The sequence below is a fragment of the Equus przewalskii genome, chromosome 24, assembly GCF_037783145.1.
Source record: "Equus przewalskii isolate Varuska chromosome 24, EquPr2, whole genome shotgun sequence".
In the NCBI taxonomy this organism is placed as follows: domain Eukaryota; kingdom Metazoa; phylum Chordata; class Mammalia; order Perissodactyla; family Equidae; genus Equus; species Equus przewalskii.
The window spans coordinates 33,764,059-33,785,204 of record NC_091854.1 but is presented as its reverse complement, the minus strand read 5'-3'; the positions used below and the strand labels follow the sequence as shown (position 1 = coordinate 33,785,204).

Below are 21,146 nucleotides of genomic sequence, written 5' to 3'. Positions count from 1 at the left end.
ACCCGCGCTCCAGTGTGGTAGGAAAATGTGTACTCTCTCTGGTCAAGAGTGGTGACCTCTGCCCTTGCAGATGGTGTGGAGTTCCGTGCAGGGTCAGCACTTTCTTGCACAGTCGTCGTCTGCTCACAAGTTCTGCTTTAGGGACCGATTGAATACGAATGTACATGTACTATCTTAAATCATAATTCTTCCTTAAATGCTTTCTGCAGAGTATTTCTACTTTGTGTGCAACCCAACTTTTTAATGTTTAATTTGCAAAAAAAACCAATAATTATTGAAAATCAGGCACTTTGATAGGTATTTTCGTATGCGTTACCTTAGTTGCATTTAATTATTGTTATAAATCTGCAAAATTGGAATTGTCAGCCCTCTTTTGAAAAATGAAACAGAGACTGAATCCAGACTCAGACCTAGGTCTGTTGGATTCTGAAGCCCAGAGCTGTCCTCTACCAGGACACGTGCTGTGTTGAGAGAGACTATCCAGCACCTTTCCTCTGAGAGTCCTGAGACGCTCCATAGAGGATTTTTATATTATTCCAACAGTAGCAGACTCTTGGGTGCGCTGAACTGGACAAACACAGAGAACAAGAGCTGAGAGATGGGTGTTGTGGGGTGGGGACGAGGCCCTCGGGCAGCAGTGAACCCTTTGTTTAGGGCAACACCTTCTCAGGTCTTGGTTTTGCCTCAGCTCTTTTACTTTTTCAGATGACAGATGAGTTTTAAGGTTTTCTTTATAAAGTTAATATATGGCAGTGTAGGGAACTTGAAAAATAAATAAAAATATAAAAAAGAAAACCATGTTCTCCTATAATCAACTGCTCACATAATCAACAATAATGGGTCTGGTTTTTCCCCATTTTTCATTGCATGTTTATGTGTGTATTTGTGTATATATGTACACACACATAAGATGATTGTGACCTACTGAATGTAATATTTTGTATGCTATTTTTAATTAGTATTTTACATCTTATTTCATTACAAAGTTAGGAAATATGATTTTAAATAATTTTTACTTATGCCCCTACTATAGGACGTTAACTTTTGTCCCAACCTATGGAATATGCTCCAGCATATCACTGAACAAATATTTTTGTCCCCAACTTGAATAATTTCATTAGGATAGATTTCTAGAAGTAGAATTGCTAGTACACACAGTATGAATATTCCTCTTGATGCCCGTTAACAAATTGCTTTTCAGAAAGGTTATGTCAGTACACCCTCACAGATTACTTATGAGTCTGACCATAACATTAACCCTTGAGAGGTTTGAGTGTTGTTTTTTTAAATTGTTGGAAAGCAGATATCTTGCTGTAATACCCTTAATCAGATATTGGAATCAATAGTCCCTGATTGGATGATTTTAGCATTTTTCTTCAATTGTTTTAATATAAAGTACAGTGAAATTCTGGGGATTTCTTGTCTTTTTGGCTATGCTTCTCCTTAGGGGTCACTCTCTGCATGGCTCCTATGGAGAGAGTAGCCTGTTAGACAATCACAGCAGGGTGAGGCCTTAGTTAAAGGGCTAGCAGTATTGGAGTAAATAATGTTTATTATGCTGGACTCTTTGTATATGGAGGCTCAGAAAGATTAACTGGCTTGCCAAGATAACATTTCTAGTAAGAGATTGATGGATTCAATCCAGGATTTTCTGTTTCTAAAATTCATTTTCTTTTGACTACATTGCACTGCCACAAAAATAGAAGTATTATTTGGGGTTTTCAGTTTCCATTTGTGTTTGTTTTAGTTAAGATTAAAAATTACTGGAAGGTATTTAAAAATCACTCGTAATCCCACTCTTCAGAGATGATCACTTTCTGTGCGTATTTTAAACATAATTGATCATGATCTATGTGTGCGTACATATATGTGTGTATATACATATATACAGTTTTGTAAACTTATTTCATAATATATACATGTGATGTCATTATTATTTTAAAACATTTTTAATCACTGCAAAATATTCCAACATATGGATGAAGCATTAACTTATAAGTTGGTTCCAGTTTGTTGCTCTTATAAGTAATGCTGTCATGAACATCTTGGAGCACAAATTTTACCTGAACTTGAAGTATTTCTTGACGATAAATTCCCAGAAGTAGGTTTTCAGATTTATACTGCCTTTTGAGAGGCTGCACAAGCTCCCTCTTGAAAGAGGGAGGGATCCAATATATTGATCTAAGTTTCTTTTTTTTAGTAAACCTCAGCTGAATTCAGAATTTATTCCCTGTGGCTGTTTAATAGAACTTTCACCTGTGCCTACGCATATATGTTACTGCTTCTGATCAACAAATATGTTCTATCAATTGGACAACATAGCATACACAGAAAAATAAATGACAGCTATCGAACTCAGATTAGCCATCAGAAATCAGTTTAAATGAACTGAAACAAGGCTGTATTCTTACCCTTTGAAGTTATTATGAAAAAGAACATTATGGGCAGTTTTAATAGACTTTATACAGGAAGCACTCCTTGTGAAGTCACACAGATTTTGGTAACATAAGGTCAAAGTGTTGCCAGGTTACAAGTTGCTCTGATCCCCGTTCTCTCTGTGTGCACGCGTGAATTGTCTCGTACCTTCCTTTCTGCATGTTTTACCCCAAATCACAGTGTGGCTGGAGCCCCCATTCCTTCTGAGGACCCTAAATAGAGGCAGAAACACCAGCGGAGCAAAGCCTCTGGCTGAATTGATTCTTCTCATGATTTCTCTGAACTGCTAGCAGATTAGACCTGTCTCGCACATTGTGGCTGTTTGTGTTGAGTAATGCTAATCTATTAAAGTTAGGATTCACGTGCTTTTCAAGAAGAAAGCTCATGGGTATGTTGTTCCGTAATAGCTTACTAGTGATAGGTAGGCTTTAGTCTCATGCCCTGAGGGCTGTGTCTCTTTCTTTGTGGGTAACTTGTTTGTAGAGACAGAAGATCTCAGAGATAATAGAACAAGGTAACTGACTGCACAGATGGGATCAAAATATGGGAATTCAGTGTGGTTATCTTCTAGATTCCAAACATCTGGATGAAAACTGCCACAGCCATCCCGTCACGTGGGATTTCTAACCCTCTGAGTATGGGCTGTGTGTCAGCAGAAGCTGAGTGTCTCCTTGGCTGCGTAAGGGTATTAGCAGGGCTAACCCAGGCCCTGCAGACTTGTCGATAATGATGGGTTTCTGTGAAGGAGACACACTCCAGTATCCTCCAGCATTTCTTTTGTCACCCTGCAAGAAATGGTGCTATTCAGGTTCCTAAATGACTTCAGTTATGATGGGTTTCATTTAGAAATTAGCCAATCTAGTTTCTAACAGTTTCTGCACTTTTTACGAGTGAAAGTTTTCTCACAGGGCCTTTTTCTTTTTTAACATAGCATGATAGTACATTTGAGAAGACTCCAGAAACTATTTCAGTTAGGTATTCCGTCACCTCCCTGTTTCAGTTTGTGACTGGGTGCGTTCTCAGCACTTTTTCTTCACTGTCAGTGTCACTGATACACAGTTGGAGCGACACACAGCACCTGTTCAAGTTTGCCTTCCTAAACTCGTTTTGATTACTTCTGTCCCATAGCTAACATGTCTCTCGACAGGTAGTAGAGTCACCGTGAGACTATTTGGAAAGAAATAGAATTTCTGACTGTTTTAGAGGAAAATCCCCACCTGTGAATATGTCTGAGTTTCTGAAAACAAGGGAACAAGTGAAGTGAAATACATATTGGTATTTGAGATACGAAGGGGAAGATTTAGAGCCTGGGGGTGTCTAGTTGTCTTAATGGTGTTCAGAATAGAAATTTGATATCTATGTTTATTTTATAAATTGTTTCTTCCTTAAAAGAAAAATTCGGTAGACTTTCTCCTCCGTTTTCAAACATTCAGGTCTCCGACCTGCAGTTTTGCCTCCCTTGCCGTGTGGCACTGAAGCGTGCAGCGTCATCTCTTTCCCCACTTCTTGCGCCCAGCTCCTGCCTCCCTCCCTGGGCTTGGGCTGCCACCTCTATGGGCCCCCACCTGTCAGAACCCAAGGACCAACACGTCTGTGATGGCCATGGCTTCTGCCGTCCGCATCTCCGTAAAGCTCGTCCTGTCCCCTGCCACGTGTCACGTGTCTGTCCTTTTATATTTTTTCAACACTCACATCTTCGTTTCCTGTGCTCATCTCACCCATTAGATTCTAACACGTTGAGGATAGCTGTGCATCCTGCTCACCTTTGTATCTCCTGTGATGCTCAGTACAGAGCCTGGCACACAGCCAGTGTCCGCCAGAGATGCACAGACAGACGGATGGAGAAGGGATGTGGGTGTGTCACGAGTCTCTCTGAGGTGCACCCCAGAGGTGACCTGGTGGGGTTCAGGGTGTGAAGAATGGCGCTCCCACCTTCCCCATGGTTGGAGTATGATGGAGGGAGCGCCTCTCTTTGGACTCCTGTGCGATTGTTGGCCAGCTGCGGGTTGAGGGGACATCGTTGCCTCCCATGTCTGGAGGTAAATTCAGAGCTCAGGGCTCGCCAGGCCTCTCACCTTTTCTTTTCTGCCAGGTGCCCCATGTGTCATTTGCCCCCTGGCTACTGTGGAAGAGCCGACCACAGCCCTGCTCAGTCAGGTCATCCCAGGCTGATGACCACTCGCCGGTGGGCGCTAGAAGGGCTCGTCCAGGGCAGCCGTCCTCTCGCACCCATGCTCCATACAGCAGCCCGCCCACACGTCCTCCCTCCCTGCCTTTCCATGATCGCACATTTCAGCACTTAGCCTGACCCAGACCTCGACTCTGTCTGCCTGCTCCAGACGCGCGATGCAGACTCACATTTTCTCATTTGTCTGACTTGAGTGATTTTATTGATAAGGTTTTTATCTGAAAGAAACATCAACTGACATTTGTACAAATACTTTAACATCTTGATATCCTCTTCTTCAGTCATATTTTTCTCAAAAACAGGAAAGCTCCAAGCCTTTTTGTTCAAAACAGTTTGGCCACCTTTGTAACACCATAGTCAGGTAGGACTGTGGGGCGAAGGCCGTTAAAGATTCCCAACTGATTGATCTGGGATTACCGCACTTCCTTTGTCTAGATGCATCCCTCATTCCTTCTTATTCAGAAAAAGGAAAAAACAAAGCAAAACCTGACACCTTGGGAACATGAAAGTCGGCCTCTGTCTGCTTGCAGGCGGGTAGTCACATGCACTTCTGGGGACACTGGCCGAGCTCTTGCAGGGACACCTGCACTGTCAGGAGGGACAGTGCTTGTGGGCGATCTCTGCCAGTCTTCCTGCCCTCCCCACGGCCCCCAGAGACAGAGTCCCCTTAAAACTATTGCTCATAAAGAAAGAGAATGCTCTTGAACCATTCCTCAACTGCTCACCCTGAGGCAGGCCCTGTGTTGCTAAGTGAAGGGTTATAGAATTAGCAATGCATATGATGCATGAAAATACAGAAGAATGGGGTTTTCTGGATATGAGGTCGAATTCTGGTTTGAATGTTGATACTTAAACCACTGTGGGTAAGGCCACACTAAGACTCTTGGATGATATGAAGAAAGACATTACAAAGAGGAAAAATATGAGCAAATTAGTGCAAATAAGACCTGGTGGAAGCTTCTTATAGGAATGTTCTTCTATAACATTAGGAAAATGGTCTGTGGCGATATTGCTCATGTAGGTAAAATGGCTGCTAAAAAAGAAAACGTTTCTGTTTCAGACGCAGCCAAATAATAACTTGGTTTCTAATAGTCGTGTTTGCCATGAGGACCTTTACAATGAGATTATATAAGCAAATCGATTCCCCTGTTGACTTTATCAGAAAATTATCAAATATCCCTGAGCCTTCCCTCTAGAATCCTCAAAAATGCCCACAGTAATCTTCACAGAAAGTTATTTTCTGGATTTCCTGATTTCCTGAAGCTCTTGCTGCAGCATTTGCTTATTGAAGTTGTAAGGCAAGAACTATAATTAAGAAAGATGTGAATGTGGTATCATGGCATAGTAAACACAGTTGTGTGTAATTAATTACCACATAGCCCCTTTACCTGATTTTGTATTCGTGTTGAAAGTTCCTAACTGTGCATGTATAATTGATTCATTATGCTATATGTGGTTGTTTTAATAAAAAGTGTCAGTTGAGGTTTTTGTTCAACAGCGTAACTCCCGTATTCCACTGTTTCTTTGGGAAAATCAAGTTCGCTTATGTCATATCATTTTTGGAACTACGTCCTGTTGTAGGTGAACGCTCTGCCTGTTGTAGCTATGATAATGGAAGATGAGTCAGAATTTCTCTCTTCCTTCCCTTGTTTTTCCTGTGTCCTTGATTTTTCCCAGAAGCTGGCTTTCTATAAAATAAATTTCCCTGGGCACCATTTGTTCCATTCGGTAACTTGGGTACTTAGAGATTCCCAGATTTCTGTAGTTGTGTTATCCTTTTGAAAAAAAAAAAAATGCAGACACACTGCCATCTCTCTCACCATTGCTCTCTTTTCTAAAAACCAGAATAAATGTTGGAGCAGTTTCAGTAACCCGTAAGAGCACAAAAGGCCTGCTGAGGTGTTTTGAAACTAGGACTGCAAGGCTTGTCTTGTGATTGAAGAAGAGAAAATATCCAGCTGTTAGCCTCCTAATAATTTTGAGTAGCTGAGTTATTTGTGTGCTAACCCTTCTTTCAAATGGAGAAATTTAGGTCTGGCAGAAATAGAGAATGGGATGTTATATAAACCTTTCCAGATGTAGTAAACTTGCTGTGGTCAGTGGAGAACTATCTTCACACAAAAAGGAAAAGCAGAAAGAATGCCCTGTATCCCAGGGTCGGTCAGCACGCCCATGTCTGCTGTCACCGACATGTTAGGATGTCGTGGGAAGTCCTACTGCCTGTCTACAATACAATGCAGGTGATGCTCGCAGGTCTGCCAGGACCTGCAGGCCAAGGACGCGGGTTCAGCCTCTGTCGCCGGTCACTTAGCACCTTAGTGTTTTCTTCATGCCTTTTTGTTCTTTCTCAACCTACCTACCTAGTCACCTGTGACAGAACGCTTTTTTCTCTTAATCACTAACAGGTTTAACAGGTTATTTCATCTACTAGCTTCCTCCTCCTCTCTCCCACATCCTCTTTGTGCCCTAGGAGCAGGCAAATACTATGCCAGTAATTATAGTCCATCATTTTCAACATATAACTTTCTGTTGAGACTTCTTTTTTTTTTTTTTTCCTTTTTCTCCCCAAAACCCCCCGGTACATAGTTGTATGTTCTTCGTTGTGGGTCCTTCTAGTTGTGGCATGTGGGATGCTGCCTCAGCGTGGTTTGATGAGCAGTGCCATGTCCGCGCCCAGGATTCGAACCAACGAAACACTGGGCCGCCTGCAGTGGAGCGCGCAAACTTAACCACTCGGCCACGGGGCCAGGCCCTGTTGTGACTTCTTAAAGCATATCAAAGTAAAGGCTAAATGGAGGCATCAATAAAGAATATTTTACTGAGCTTTTAAAAAGTTAAATTTGCCCCATACCAGTGAGTGAGAGGCACATACAGAATGGCTAAATGCAGAGGTATTTCTCAAATCTGCTCAAGTTACTCTGACATAGGATAGGCTAGGGAGGAAGTCACTAGATTCACATTGCTAGACAATACAACACCTCATACATTGAGATCATTGTATCGAATGCTATTATCGGACAAATGCTACAACAACACAGAGTTTCTTATTAATAGACGTCAGTGGACCCTCCTGTGCATCCTGTGTTCCGTGCTGGTTTAACACAGCCACAGATCTGTGTGGGTGACCTAGCTCTTCCCAAAGATGACCAACATGACTTGGGCCAGATTGGTGGAAATTTTATCTCTAGATGTATTTAACAAGGGGAAAAGAAGTTGGAGCAGTTTTCTATAAAAGAGAAAATCAAAGTAAGAGAAACAGATGATGTCAATAAGGGAAAAAAAAATCTGGCAAAGGAATTTGATATTATTCCCTCAGTCATCTGTGTTTTTAAAAATAGCAAATCTTTTTCATCTTTTAGATGATGTGTGTAGAATTAGTCCAAAAATCTTAGGCTTTTTACAAGTATTGTTAAGAAATTTGAAATTAAGCAATAGTCGATCTAAAAATTCTAGTACAAGGAAAGAATATAGATAAATCATTGGAGTTGTGGTAAAGAAATGAATTGTAGGACACCCAAAAAATAAATTGTCCATTTGGATTTATGAGCTAGTGAAACACCAAAGCCACTGAATTTTTTCTCCCTAAAGTAGAGCGAAGCTCTTAAATATAAATAGAAAAACCAGCAACGAGACTTCCGTGTGCTATGAATGGGAGAGTGAACTGAAGTGTGGTACCTGAGGTTCCAGTGTCACATCTTGGCTTACACGGGCTCTTGAGTTTGTGCCTAAATAGAGGGGTTCCAGCCTGGGAAGATGACAAATGGTAATATTTTAAGCACATTTTGTGCATCATAAAGATTCTGGACACTCTACTGGTCCTATAAAGACAGCCTTTTCTAAATGGTTTTCCACCTCCTTTTTGGAGAACCCATTAATTCCTTCTATAAAGACTCCTCTTGGATGTTTAGCTTTGGAGGCACAGGAACACTTTATGATTTTTAGGAGTGTAATAGTCTGAACGGCAAGGTTGTTCAAGAAACTGCTTCCCTCCCTTTCTGCCTAATTTCTTTCTCCCTGTGCTCCAAAGACTAGGAGATCTCTGTCTGACCAAGAGCTCGTATTTAACTCAGAAGGCAGATCCTGCATGTTCTCATTTGTCTGATGGAAGGAGAGAAGAGCTCGTCTGAGCACCAGTTTGACACTGTTTTACTCTGGCAGTCTTCGGAAGCCAACACCCTCTCCCTCTTGACTGTCTAAAATGCCCTTGCTAGCCAGGTCCCTTTGCCAGCTACAGCGTTTGCACATTTCCTTGTTAATCAGCTGCGTAGGCTCGGAGACTGTGTGTTTTGGTGTTGTTTGTGTGTGCAATCTCGTGCTGCTTCCTGAACGCATGTGTCCCTTCCCTTCACAGCCTACTCGACACCCAGCACCTCCCCCGCAAACCGATTCGTCAGTGTTGGACCACGGGATCCAAGCTTTGTAAATATCCCTCAACAGACACAGGTGGGCCGCTCTCCTCTTTTCTGTATGTGGTGCAGCTCGTTTTATTCATCAGGTGCACTGTAACCTGTCTGTTGGCACAGCAGGCTGCCTGTCCCAGCCCCTGTCGGTCCCCTCTCCCCCCAGCCCCACCATCCCGCCCTTCAGCCATGTCCATGTGTTCTCAGAAAATGTTGCTGCAGTTTTTCTTTCTTGTATTGGAGGGGTAGAAGAGGAGGGCTTCTGTGCCAGAACCGCTTTTGCTGTGGCAGGAAAGGCTTCTCAATGTTAGGTGGTGTGTGCTCCCTCCTCTAGGAATTCCTGTCTCTAGAGTGAGCCGGCGGGAGGAGGCCCCACTGGAGGGGAGGCAAGCTTGGTTGCCTTTGACATCACTGTGCATGCTGGGAATGAGAGATCAGCCACTCTGTAGTCATTGTGGGGTCCCCAGCAACCTGGCAGACTTTCAGAAAGAAAAGATGGAAAGGTTTCCTGAGCCCTCTTAAGTTGCTGGTGTTGGTGCAGAAACAGGAGATGTTTGTTACTGGCTACACTGGCCACTGGGGAGCAAGGTGCAGTGAGATGGGAGGGGTTGTCTGTGAATATAATGTCATAGTTTGAGGTGACTGAGAAAAGAGTATGCCAGGACATTTAGAGCTTGTTTTTCAATAGATAGTTGGTGTTTTGTGCTAGTATAGGTCAAGGAGAAAAAATCTCTCTTAAAAGTTTTGGAATGGCTGCTCTTAACTGAGAAACAATGAAAGGTTTTTGGAGTTTAAGGTAGTGGATATAGAGACATTTAGAGGTTTGTTAAATAGAATTAGATTCAAGTTTTCAAAGAAACTACCCTCTAATGTCCTAATTAGAACATGACCATATTATAACTGACATAAAGAAAGTATTTTCTCTGTGAGGGGTTTGAAGCAGTTCTCCAAGATGTTTCGCACCTGGGCCTGAGTGTGCAAGCTCCAGACATGTAATTCAGAGCTGTTGGTCTGTCCGTGAGACTGTGGCTTGGTGTCCTGCTCAGGTGGGTTTGCCTTCCTGGGCCCATCTGCGCGCTCTATGGAGGGTTTTAGTTTTTGGCTGTGTCGGCAGTGCAAGTTAAACTGTCTCGCATCTGAAGCCTTCCTTCCACTGAAGCAGGTCCCAAGAGTAGAGCCTCAGAGGAGGCGTCTGGAGGAAAGGGAGCCCAGGGGAGGAGAAACCCCACTCTTGAACCCCGACTTCTGCTGTTTCTCCTGACTGGCGTGTACATGGCATCTGGGATTGACCTCTCCCATTCAGCACCCCCCATAAGATTGTTTATGTTTATCATTCCCTTTCCCATAGCTTCAAATACTGAACTGGTGAATTTGAAACTGAATGATTACTTAAGTGCATTAAAATAGAAGAGCATCATTTCATTTTGTACCTGGGTCAGGGTTCGGGTTCAGTGAGTCAGGAGAACTGGGGACAGTGACCCTGTGTGATGATTGCTTTGCTCAAAGCACTGTGTGCTCAGGCTGCTTCATAAGAACCTCAGAGTGCAGTTTGGAAACGTGCTGCTTGTGTTCCACATGGTGTTTCACGTAAGCTGCGAGTCCCAGCACTGCAGTTGTACCCCGTGTTCCGTTCAGTTGTTTCTCGACAATCAAAACATCTTCTATTCCAATATGGCTTTGTGCCACAAATGCCTTATTTAACCCAGAAATGGACTCTTCATGATGTTGACCACAAAAATTCAATTCTTAAAAATCCAGATTTTCCACACATCTGGATGAATGATGTCATGTAGACCCAATATTGGCATCTGGAACTGTATTTTTTTGGTTTCCATTAAATATTTGGCACTGTAGGACAACAGCTTAGATGTTCCTTATCACAGTGACACCTGCCACATTGGCCTGAAGGAAGCCGTCCCCACTCATCTCATGAGAAACTGTGCTGATGGAGTTACATTTTTCCCAAAGAAATATATACTGAGGTAAAAATTATGTACTCTAAATATTTTAATTTTAAGGTGTATGTATGGACTCTTCTTTTAAAAAAAGGAACTACTTTCTGGAGCCATTTAAAGTGTTAGACATGTATAGATATAGGTAATAAATATAATATACTTTAAAGAATAAGCTCCTTTTTGAGAGGACATCAGTTCATAAAAGGGATTTTTTTAAGGCATAATTTGAATGTGGCCTGCAGATTAATTTCCTAGGCAAGCTTGCATTTTTCTATATTGGTATTTCTCTTAATAAGGCATGAAATTTGTATTAATTGAATTACAGGAAAGGTTTTTCTGGGAAAACAAAATTTTACTTTCTGCCCTTGGAGAAGTACAAATTGACAAGTCACACGAGCAGATGCTTGAGCTTTATGGATGCAGAAGAGCGGCCCTGCCCATGAATCCACAAACCAGTGCTAAGTCGGACGGCCTGCTTTCTTTGAGGCCGTTGCTGGGGGAGGCCTCCTCAGGGCCCACAGCGCCGAGCCGCAGGAGCAGATGGGATACAGTCTGTTTTCCAGCAGACAGAACTTGAACTAGTAATGCATGGACTTTTTTTTTTTAATTTTTATTGAGATTATGATAGTTTACAACCTTGTGAAATTTCAGTTGTACATTATTCTTAGTCAGTCATGTTGTAGGCGCATCACTTCACCCTTTGTGCCCACCCTCCACTCCTCCTTTCCCCTGTAGCCACTAATCTGTTCTCTTTAGTTACATGTTTAACTTCCTCATATGAGTGGAGTCATACAGAGATTGTCTTTCTCTCTCTGGCTTATTTCACTTAACATAATTCCCTCAAGCTCCATCCATGTTGTTGTGAATGGGACGGTTTTATCCTTTTTTATGGCAGAGTAGTATTCCATTGTGTATATATACCATATTTTTTTTATCCAATCATCAGTTGATGGGCACTTAGGTTGCTTCCACGTCTTGGCTATTGTAAATAATGCAATGCATGGACATTTAAGTAGGTACCTTTCAGTTTATCATAAGACCTTTCTTTAAGAAGAGTTCTTTGATTATGCATATCCTCTATGTATTGAGCATTTTCTAGGTACATTATCCAACTAATCTTTACAGCCACCCAATAAGATAGATAGAGTTATCTCCACTTTATAGAGGTGGAAGCTGAGACCTAAAGAGACTATTGATTTTCCTAAGCTATCCAGTGGTGAGGAGTGGAGCAAGAATTTGTTCCCAGGGGCCAGCCTGGTAGCGCAGCAGTTAAGTTGGCACATTCGGCTTCTCGGCAGCCCGGGGTTCGCCAATTCAGATCCCAGGTGCAGACAGGACACCGCTTGGCAAAAGCCATGCTGTGATAGGTGTCCCACGTATAACACAGAGGAAGATGGGCATGGATGTTATCTCAGGGCCAGTCTTCCTCAGCAAAAAGAGGAGGATTGGCAGTAGTTAGGTCAGGGCTAATCTTCCTCAAAAAAAAAAAATGTTCCCAATTTTGTCTGACTCCAAGACCTGTCCTCTCTAACCAGTGTACTGTACTGCCTCATGAGCTGGTGAGCACCTTTCTCCATGGATATTCAGAGACAGATGCTCAAATCTCAGTAATAATACTGGCATATTCTCTGCCTTTGAATCTGAGATTGCATTAAAATCTAACCATTATATACCCAAATTGAAAGCAAGATCTCAAAGAGATATTTGTACACCCGTGTTCTTAGCAGCATTATTCACAATAGCCAATTGATGGAATCAACTCAAGTGTCCATGGACAGATAAATGGATAAACAAAATGTAGTATATATATTGTATTGTGTATATACCCTTTTAATGTGGCATAATACATATTATTCAGCCTTAAAAAAGAAGGAAATTCTGACAGATGCAACAAAATGGATGAACCTTGAAGACGTTGTGCTGAGTAAAAGAAGCCAGACACAAAAAAACAAATACTGTGTGATTCCATGTACTTGAGGTCCCGAGAGTGGTCAAATTCACAGAGACAGAAAGTATGATGGTGGGTGCCAGGGCTGGGGGTGGGGAATGGAGAGTCGTCGTTAATGGGCACAGTTTCAGTTTTGCAAGATGAAAAGAATTCTGGAGATGGACAGTGGTAATGGTTGCACAACAGTGTGAATGTACTGAATGCCACTAAACTGTCCACGTAAAATAGTTAAGATGGGCAGGGGCTGGCCCAGTCACATAGTGGTAAAGTTCATGGCTCCACTTTGGTGGCCCAGGATTCATGGGTTTGGATCCCAGGCACAGACCTACATACCACTCATCAAGCTGTGCTGTGGCAGCGTCCCATATACAAAAGAGGAAGATTGGCACAGATGTTAGCTCAGGGACAATCTTCCTCAAGTAAAAAGAGGAAGATTGGCAGTAGATATTAGCTCAGGACCAATCTTCTTCACCAAAAAAATAACAATAATAATAATAGAAGGGTAAAATTTATGTTATCTGTATTTCACCACGATTTTTAAAATGTAATCTTTAGATAAACTCTCGTGGCCCTTTCACCTTGTAAGAGTCTAAAATTCTGTAAAACAGCCAGGAAAAATGGCCTGTTTATCAACAAAATCCACTGTAATTGTGTGCTGACCTCTGAAAGCACTAATTCTCACGTCCGACACATAGTGGGTAGTCAGCATATATTGGTTGAATCTAAATGATTCACAGGGAAGTTTAAAAATAATGACTTTTTCTTATTACAGTCACAACACATGTTAATTGTGGAAAATACAGATGGGAAAAATAATGAAAGTCACTTGTAGTCCTACTGTTAACATTTCTGTATAAGTCCCTCCAGACTGTTCCCTGCATACAAATGTATTGCAAAATGAGATCATATTATATACACTGTGGCTAACCTGCCGTTTCTTCCCCTTAACAATACATTATGGCCTTCTTTCCATGTAAATTGGAAAAATTGAATATTGGCTTTTATTGCACCTATTCATCATCTGTAATGATTAGTAGGGAAAGATAACATGGATAATTGAAAGCCATTTTTCCTCCTCCATCCCTTGCAAGTCTGTTTTTTCTCCAGAGAATTCCTCCCTTCACTGAGACAGAATTGCCTTCTCTCTCTTGAGCCTTGCCTGGAGCTAGTTTTCTTTCACACTGCCGTCCAGTTGTGTGATGTGTCGCACCCCAGCTTTGGGCTCTGTTCGAACACTCCTACCACGGTGTCCGTCCCTTCCTCACCTCATGTGTCTGCTGCCTCTGCTGCTGCCGTTATCTGCCTCCTCCTCCTCTAGTTTGTAACCCACCATTAACATGGTGGGGTGGCCGCCTCCCTGCATGCAGCCTTAGGACTCCCATCTGTTCTGAGAAACCATGACTGCTTGTCCCACTGGACTTGCTTATTTTTCACCATGTCCCCTGGCAGTTGATATTAACATGCAGAAAAGTCTCTGGGGCGGAGAGTTATTTACTTCACTTTGGACACTGTTAGGTCCCCTGCACGCCCACTGAATAATGTAATTTAATAGAGAACATGCCATCATCTCAAATAGCAGAAAGCCAGTGGCCGTTTCAATTGCATCCCGTAATTTAATCTGATCCCTGAAAATGGGAGCCATTAAGAGGAGGCATTTATTTAGAGAAAAAAAGTTAATATTTCATCGTCAGGTAATAAATAGAAATACCAGTTCCCACACAGGAGGACTGAGCAAAGAACTCGTTTGATTCAAGTTCTAGTTTAATCAGAATGTTCAAATAAAATGGTTAACCCGGAAGAACTCCAACAAAAGACTAATTCTTTAAAATGAAAAATGAGGGCAAACAATATTAAAAACAGGCATTTCTCCCCTGCCACCCAAGTCTATCACTGTTCTTCATCAAGAGAATTGTGGTAGCTGAAAAGCTGTTTAAAACCAAATTACTATTTGGGTTATTGGCAGAGTCGCTTGGCGTGGCCTGGGCCTGACTGGTTGACAAAAAGGCACAGGTGCACTAACTTTTGCGTAGTAAATCATCCAGCCGCCTGACTTGCAGTGTGACTTGCGGCGTGACTGCCTCTGCCTCGTGAAATTTACATATGTACACACAAGCCACACGCCGGCTGTGCCGGAAGCCACTGATCTGGAGCAGTCCCTGCGTAGCTGAGTGATGGGCACAGCACCCATCGTCTGCCCGCGGTGGGCTCGCAAGGAACATGGGCAGGTGGCGACTATGGGGAGCGTTTCGATCTGTTGCCATTCTGTGTGTCACATTCCTGAAGCTCTGCCTGAGGAACCAAAGCTTAGGCAGTCTGCAGAATTCCTAGGCCCCTTTCGTCAGTCACTTGCCACATCTTACTATATTTCCAACCTCCAGAATGCGGGGAACAATTCTCCTCTCCTGTTTGAAGTCGACTGGAGGAAGCAGATGTAAAGAAGTAGTGGTAATGACCACAACAGCACATTCGCGATGCGGTGTGACACTGGTTACAGCACGGATTGCCTAAGAGTGTACAAACACTACCTCTGGTTCTTTTGAGTCTTAGATTCTGTTGGAGAAAGGAAGTGCTTCACACCCACTGAACACTCAACGAATAGTAGCTTGAACTGTTTGGTGGACAACTCAGCTTTGATCTGGAAGCAATATTTTCTGGATTACAAAGTATTTTCTCATTTGATCTTAAGAGCAACCCTTTGTAGTAGGCAGAACGATTATTATTGTTACCCCCATTATGCAGATTGAAAAACTGAAGTTTAAAGAGAAGAAGTGACTTCCCCAGAACCACAGAGCCAGGGGTCGGTAGAGCCGGGACATGAGCCCACTTCTGTCTCCACAGCCCACGCCCCTTCAGTGTGCCCGTCAGGGAGGGACATGGTGAGCCTCTCTGCCCGTCCTCGAGTGCTGCATGTGGACATGGGCAGCACCCACCTGCCAGATGCTGGATCTAAAGCAGCCATCCAGCAAATTAGGAAAATCCCCACGAGACCATAACCCTATGGATTCTTCCGTTGAGCATCTCCCCTAGAGGCTCCCCTAGCCTGACTGAGGCACATCTGTTCTCCCCTGCACGACTTTCCTCCCCTCAAGCCAAACTGTGCCAAGGCAGAAGAGTCTTCCCCAGGGGAGACAGTGTCTCTGAGGGTGGCAACGGCTGCCGGCAAGGGAACGCGTCCCCCAGACTCTGACGGGAAAGGCGTTGCCTGGTCGTTTTTCTCCTGCGTCCTTGGCTCCAGCTGTGGTGTTGGACAGTGAGCGGCACCTCGCTGAGGTGAGCTACTCAGGCCGTCTGCCCCGCTCCCATCACTGTGGGCAGGAGCAAACTCCCAGCCTCCACCTCCCACAGCAGCCTGGAGGTTCTGCACACGGACTCGGAGCTGACTCACTGACAGGCTACGAGACACTCTTGAAATAAATTTCTCAATCAACAGAACCTTTGTCTTTCAGGTTTTAACTTGGCAGCACATTGTAGATGTCCTCAGCCACAAGGTTCACTTCTGGACACAGCGAGAGCGTCAGTTCTAGGCGCCAGTCTCCATCTTCTCCCTCGGTTCTGATGCTGCAGTGGCCCCATCACCTTTAACCACATTTTGGTTTGGTGTTAGCACTTTTGTTTGTTTGCTTTTTGCCTTGCTCCAAAAAGATTTAGAAAAGCTTCTTAGTTGAAGCAAATTGATGATTGTTGAAAGAATTGAGGTGCCTCCGTGGGATCGGGTGCACAATAGGTTCTCAGTGAACACTGGTTCCTTCCTTGCTCCCTTCCTCTCCAGCACTAAAATGAGATCAGTGGCACCGGACGAGAAGAGAAGAGTGATATTTCACAGGATATTTTAAATTTCATAGAGGAAGAAAGGTGAACAATCTGGTATCCACTGAATTAGCCCTTGGGATTTTGGGGAAAAGGGGACAGGAAATTGAGGGGGACGGAGCTTGAAAACAAGCTGAGAACTGGTGTGGAGAATTGAGAAGAGTAAGATGAGAGCTTGAGGATAGCCTTACAGTGAAGTCAGAAAACTGTAGTAGCCACTGCAGAGCAGCTGTCAGCATTTCCAGTCTTTACACGGGTCTTGATAAGGATGCTCCTGGTCCGTGGAAGTTCCAGGATAGTGAGGGAAATGTACTGGGTGCTCATGGTCTCCTTTGTTTGCGGGGAACAGGAAAGAGTCACGAATTGAAGGGTCGGGTAGACCTGTGCTCACATCCCATTCATCAGAGTGGTCCTGGACACGTTATCCCTTAAAATTCAATTTCTTCATCTCAAAGTGAAGGCAACAGTACTGGCTACCTCCTAGAAGAAAACGCAACTAAGTGTGGTTTAGGCCAGTTGAGGCTATTTTTCTCACAGGACAAGAAATCTGTCGAGAGTGGTTGTGGGCATTGTTTCGGCTGCTACATGATGCCAGCAGGAGCCCTGCTCTTTCTCACGTTCTGCTCTGCCATCCTTAGCATGTGCTCCTTTCGTCCTCATGCTTGGTGCCTCTGATTGCAAAATGGCTCCTGCAGCTCCAGATGTCATGCACGTGTCGTACCCCATTACCCCTCTTCTATCGGGGAAACAAAGGGCCTCCATACTGCTTCCTGTTAGCAAATTTCTAGTTAGGTGTCACTGACTAAAACTAAATCACATTTTAATCTTTAGCTGCAAAGGATGCTAGGAAGGCCAGCACAGACTTACCTTGTTTGGCTAAGATGATCCACTGGGCAGGGCTGGTTACGTTATTGTCCCTCGGCGACAGTGCCTCAGGGAAGAGGGGCCGTGGGCGGTGGTCAGCTCCCACGGGGCCTGCCTGTTCCCTGTGCACAGCCCCTGGTGGGGCCGCACCCGACTCCTGCGTCTCCGGCTGCCTTCTGTTCAGTGCTCCGGCCCGCTCGTCCCTCTGTCTGGGAGATGGCCGTGTGGGGCGGGAGGTGAGGGCTCACGCAGCCCCGTCGCGGGCCAGCCCCGGGCAGCAGCACTGGCGTCTGGTGCAGGGCTGGTCAGGCGCTCCTGGAGCCGGGCCTCGGGGCCTGCGCTCGGCGCCGCTCCCCAGCCGGCCGCGGGCTCTGGGCTTGTCGTCTGGGACTTGGAGCCAGATGCTTCCTTCGCAGAAGGGCGCCTGGTTCGCTGGGCCCGAGTCGGCAGAGCCGAGCGCAGGAAGATGCTCCCGGGCGCTGAGGAGGGGCCGCCCGGGGCTGGCCCCACCGCCACAGCCCCTGCTGGGGAGCCGGGTGCTCCCGCTCTGCCCGTGGGGTTCCCCGGAGGAGGGCGCCCCCGGCCTCTGAGGAGCTGAGAGCTGGAGGCTCCTCGCCGCAGCTCAAGCCGTTGTCGGGCGATTCGGGCGGACGCTCTGCAGGCTGCTGCCCGGCCACCTGCTCAGCCCCGCGCCCCTGTCCGTGGCCGCCCTCCGGGCCCAGCCTGCGCGGAGCCCCTGGCCCAGGGGCCTAGCTGAGACTCCTCCTCAGGCCCTCGGCGCCTTGACGGCTCTGCACGCTGCCGCGGCCTGGCCTCGCCCGTGAGCCTCGGGAGCTCGGGAGGAGCCTGGCCCTGGGCCCGCCCTCGGCAGAGGCTGCGTGTGGGGGCTTCCACAGCCCGGCTCGGACGCTGCCTCCAGCCGCTGCGCTGCCTGGGCGGGAGGGCTGAGGCCGGCCCCTCTGTGCCGCCCTTGCGCGGAGCCCTGGCCACGGGTGCGGGTGGGCAGCGAGGCTGGGGGCGGAGGAACAAGACAAGAGAAAGGCCGGGAGGGAAAGCCACCCCAGAGGGACCTGCCATCTGGGCCGAGTACAGGGGCAGGGGACGAGCGTCTGACCCGGGCTCCCGGCCCGCCCCCACTCCCAGGTCTGCGGGCGTCTCGGCGGAGGAGAGTGGAGCTCAGTGGGCCCAGCCTGGGCTGGAGGGGCCGGCGACACGCACGACCCAGTCCCCACTAGGCCTTCCCACAGACGGGGGAAGAGGAGGAGGGCGGCCGCTGAAGGGTGTGGCGCCCACAGTAGGGCCGCCTCCGGGGAGAGCCCGGCACCGCGCAGGGCGATTCCGCAGAAGGCCACGCGGGAGCGGCTCGGAGGAGCCAGACATGCTTGGCGCGCGGAGCATTCCGTCCCGGGAAGGGGCCCAATCGCCAGTGTGCCGAACAATCTGCCGTCTTCTGCGTGTCTGTCAGTGAAGCGGATGACGGGGGCGCTGCGTGACGGGGGCGCTGCGTGACGGGGGCGCTGGGCTCTGGGACCGCTGCGTGACGAGGCCGCTGGGTGACTGGGTCGCTGGGTGAGGGGGACGCTGCGTGACGGGGTTGCTGCGTGACGGGGACGCTGGGTGACGAGGCCGCTGGGCTCTGGGACCGCTGCGTGACGAGGCCGCTGGGTGACTGGGTCGCTGGGTGAGGGGGACGCTGCGTGACGGGGACGCTGGGTGACGGGGCCGCTGGGCTCTGGGACCGCTGCGTGACGGGGCCGCTGGGTGACTGGGTCGCTGGGTGAGGGGGACGCTGCGTGACGGGGCCGCTGCGTGACGGGGACGCTGGGTGACGGGGACGCTGGGTGACGAGGCCGCTGGGCTCTGGGACCGCTGCGTGACGAGGCCGCTGGGTGACTGGGTCGCTGCGTGACGGGGACGCTGGGTGACGAGGCCGCTGGGCTCTGGGACCGCTGCGTGACGAGGCCGCTGGGTGACCGGGTCGCTGGGTGAGGGGGACGCTGCGTGACGGGGCCGCTGGGCTCTGGGACCGCTGCGTGACGGGGCCGCTGCGTGACGGGGACGCTGGGCTCTGGGGCTGCTGGGTGCTGGGGCCGCTGCGTGACCGGGCCGGCCCACTCGGGAACGCGCACGCCCTACGCAGGGAGGCGGTCGGGCTTCGTGGGCGCGCACAGAGGGCCGCTGGGCCCGGCGGGAGCGGAAGCCTGCCCTGGCGGTCTCGGCGCTCGCGGGGGCAGGGTGTCCGGAGCTGCGGGTCAGGGCTCGCTCTCCTGGGCCGCAGGGCGCCGCGAGGACGCACAAGCTGTGCGCCGGACAGCCCTGGCTTGGCTTCTCTCAGGTCCTGAGAGCGGCTGAACCGTGGCCGCCCGCAGATCCGCATGTTGGGCCCTGACCCCGTGCTGCGGTCGTGGAGCTGGGCCCCGGAGGGTGACTGGGCTGAGAGGAGGGTGGGGCCCCGCGATGAGGTTGGTGCCCTTGTAGCAGCCACGCGAGCCCTCCAGAACAGGGAGCCGCTCGCGAGCCGGGTCCGACCGTCCGCCTGGTGGCTGGAGCCGGGGTCGGGGCCTCCAGCTTGCAGGAAGGAGACTTGGGCTTGGCAGCCGCCCAGTCTGCGGTGTGTTCCGGCAGCCGGGGCGGACCAGCACCGTGCCCGTGGGGTCATCCCGAGCCTCTCTGACGCTGAGAGGCCACATTTCCAAGGCTGTAAATTAACCCCCGCGTTCCGCCCGGAGTTGTGTGAGGATGCAGCACGGTCGGGCTGCAAAGCCCGCGGAGCTGACGGGCACCTGCCCCCCGTTCATCCTGGGCCCGGGGACCGTGGCTGCCGGCGGATGCCCGGGAATGCTCGTGGGCGGGAACCCCGGGACATCTGGCCGCTCCCCGTCCTCCCGTCCGTCGTCCATAAGTCGTGCTGTCGGTCCTCTCCTCAGCCAGAGGAATGAAGCTGATTAAGAACGTGCTCAGCATGCTCCCAGGGAGCAGGTTAACGCTCGGCTAACAGCTGCAGTTTCTGGTCGTGAGGAGTAATGCGCTGAGGAATGCATGTGGAGTTTCTTTGTATGTTATAAACTATTAAACTTTATGCTGGATGAGGGAGAGAAGAAAAAAGTCTCAGTGCAAAAACAAGTTCTGAACCCAGGAGCACAGTTGCTGAACGTTTATTTTGTCAGATGCGCAGCTGACATGATCAGTTCTAATGGGGTGGTGATCCTCGTTGAATTGCAGATTGCGAGCGCGGGAATCCCACGGGGGCTTGAGGCCGTGCGCTCGGCGTTGCTGCGGCAGCGGCCTCTAGCCAAGTTGAAGGGGCCCCTTCCCTGCGCGTTCCCAGCACGTGCGCGCGCACGCACGCCTCTGTCTGTCCCCGGAGCTCTGTGGAGAGCATTGATTACCTCCTTGCCGCAGCGCAGCCGTGCCTCTGCTGGCTTCTCCCCTTTGCCCTCTGCCACCTGGGTGCTCCCCTCCCCTGCAGATAATGGCATATCAGATCAGTCTGCTTTGCTGCTGCATCAAGACCCAGATCAATTTATTGACTCTGTCAGAGTGGCTGC

The 21,146-nt window shown here is 47.8% G+C and overlaps 1 protein-coding gene across 28 annotated transcripts in view; it reads left to right on the top strand.

Moving 5' to 3' along the window:
* The window catches only part of NFIA (nuclear factor I A), a 520,766-nt gene that overhangs the window by 480,546 nt on the left and 19,074 nt on the right, over positions 1–21,146 (top strand). For 19 of the 28 annotated variants that reach the window (XR_011532492.1, XR_011532489.1, XR_011532488.1 and 16 more), the window contains one exon: positions 8,976–9,067. The exons of the other annotated variants lie outside the window; for them this stretch is intronic. Coding sequence is in view for 10 of the 19 variants with exons in the window: in XM_008522797.2 (XP_008521019.1) it covers positions 8,976–9,067 (92 nt within the window). In the remaining 9 variants the exon portion in view is untranslated. The remainder of the gene's footprint in view (positions 1–8,975; positions 9,068–21,146) is intronic. 28 annotated transcript variants of the gene reach the window in all.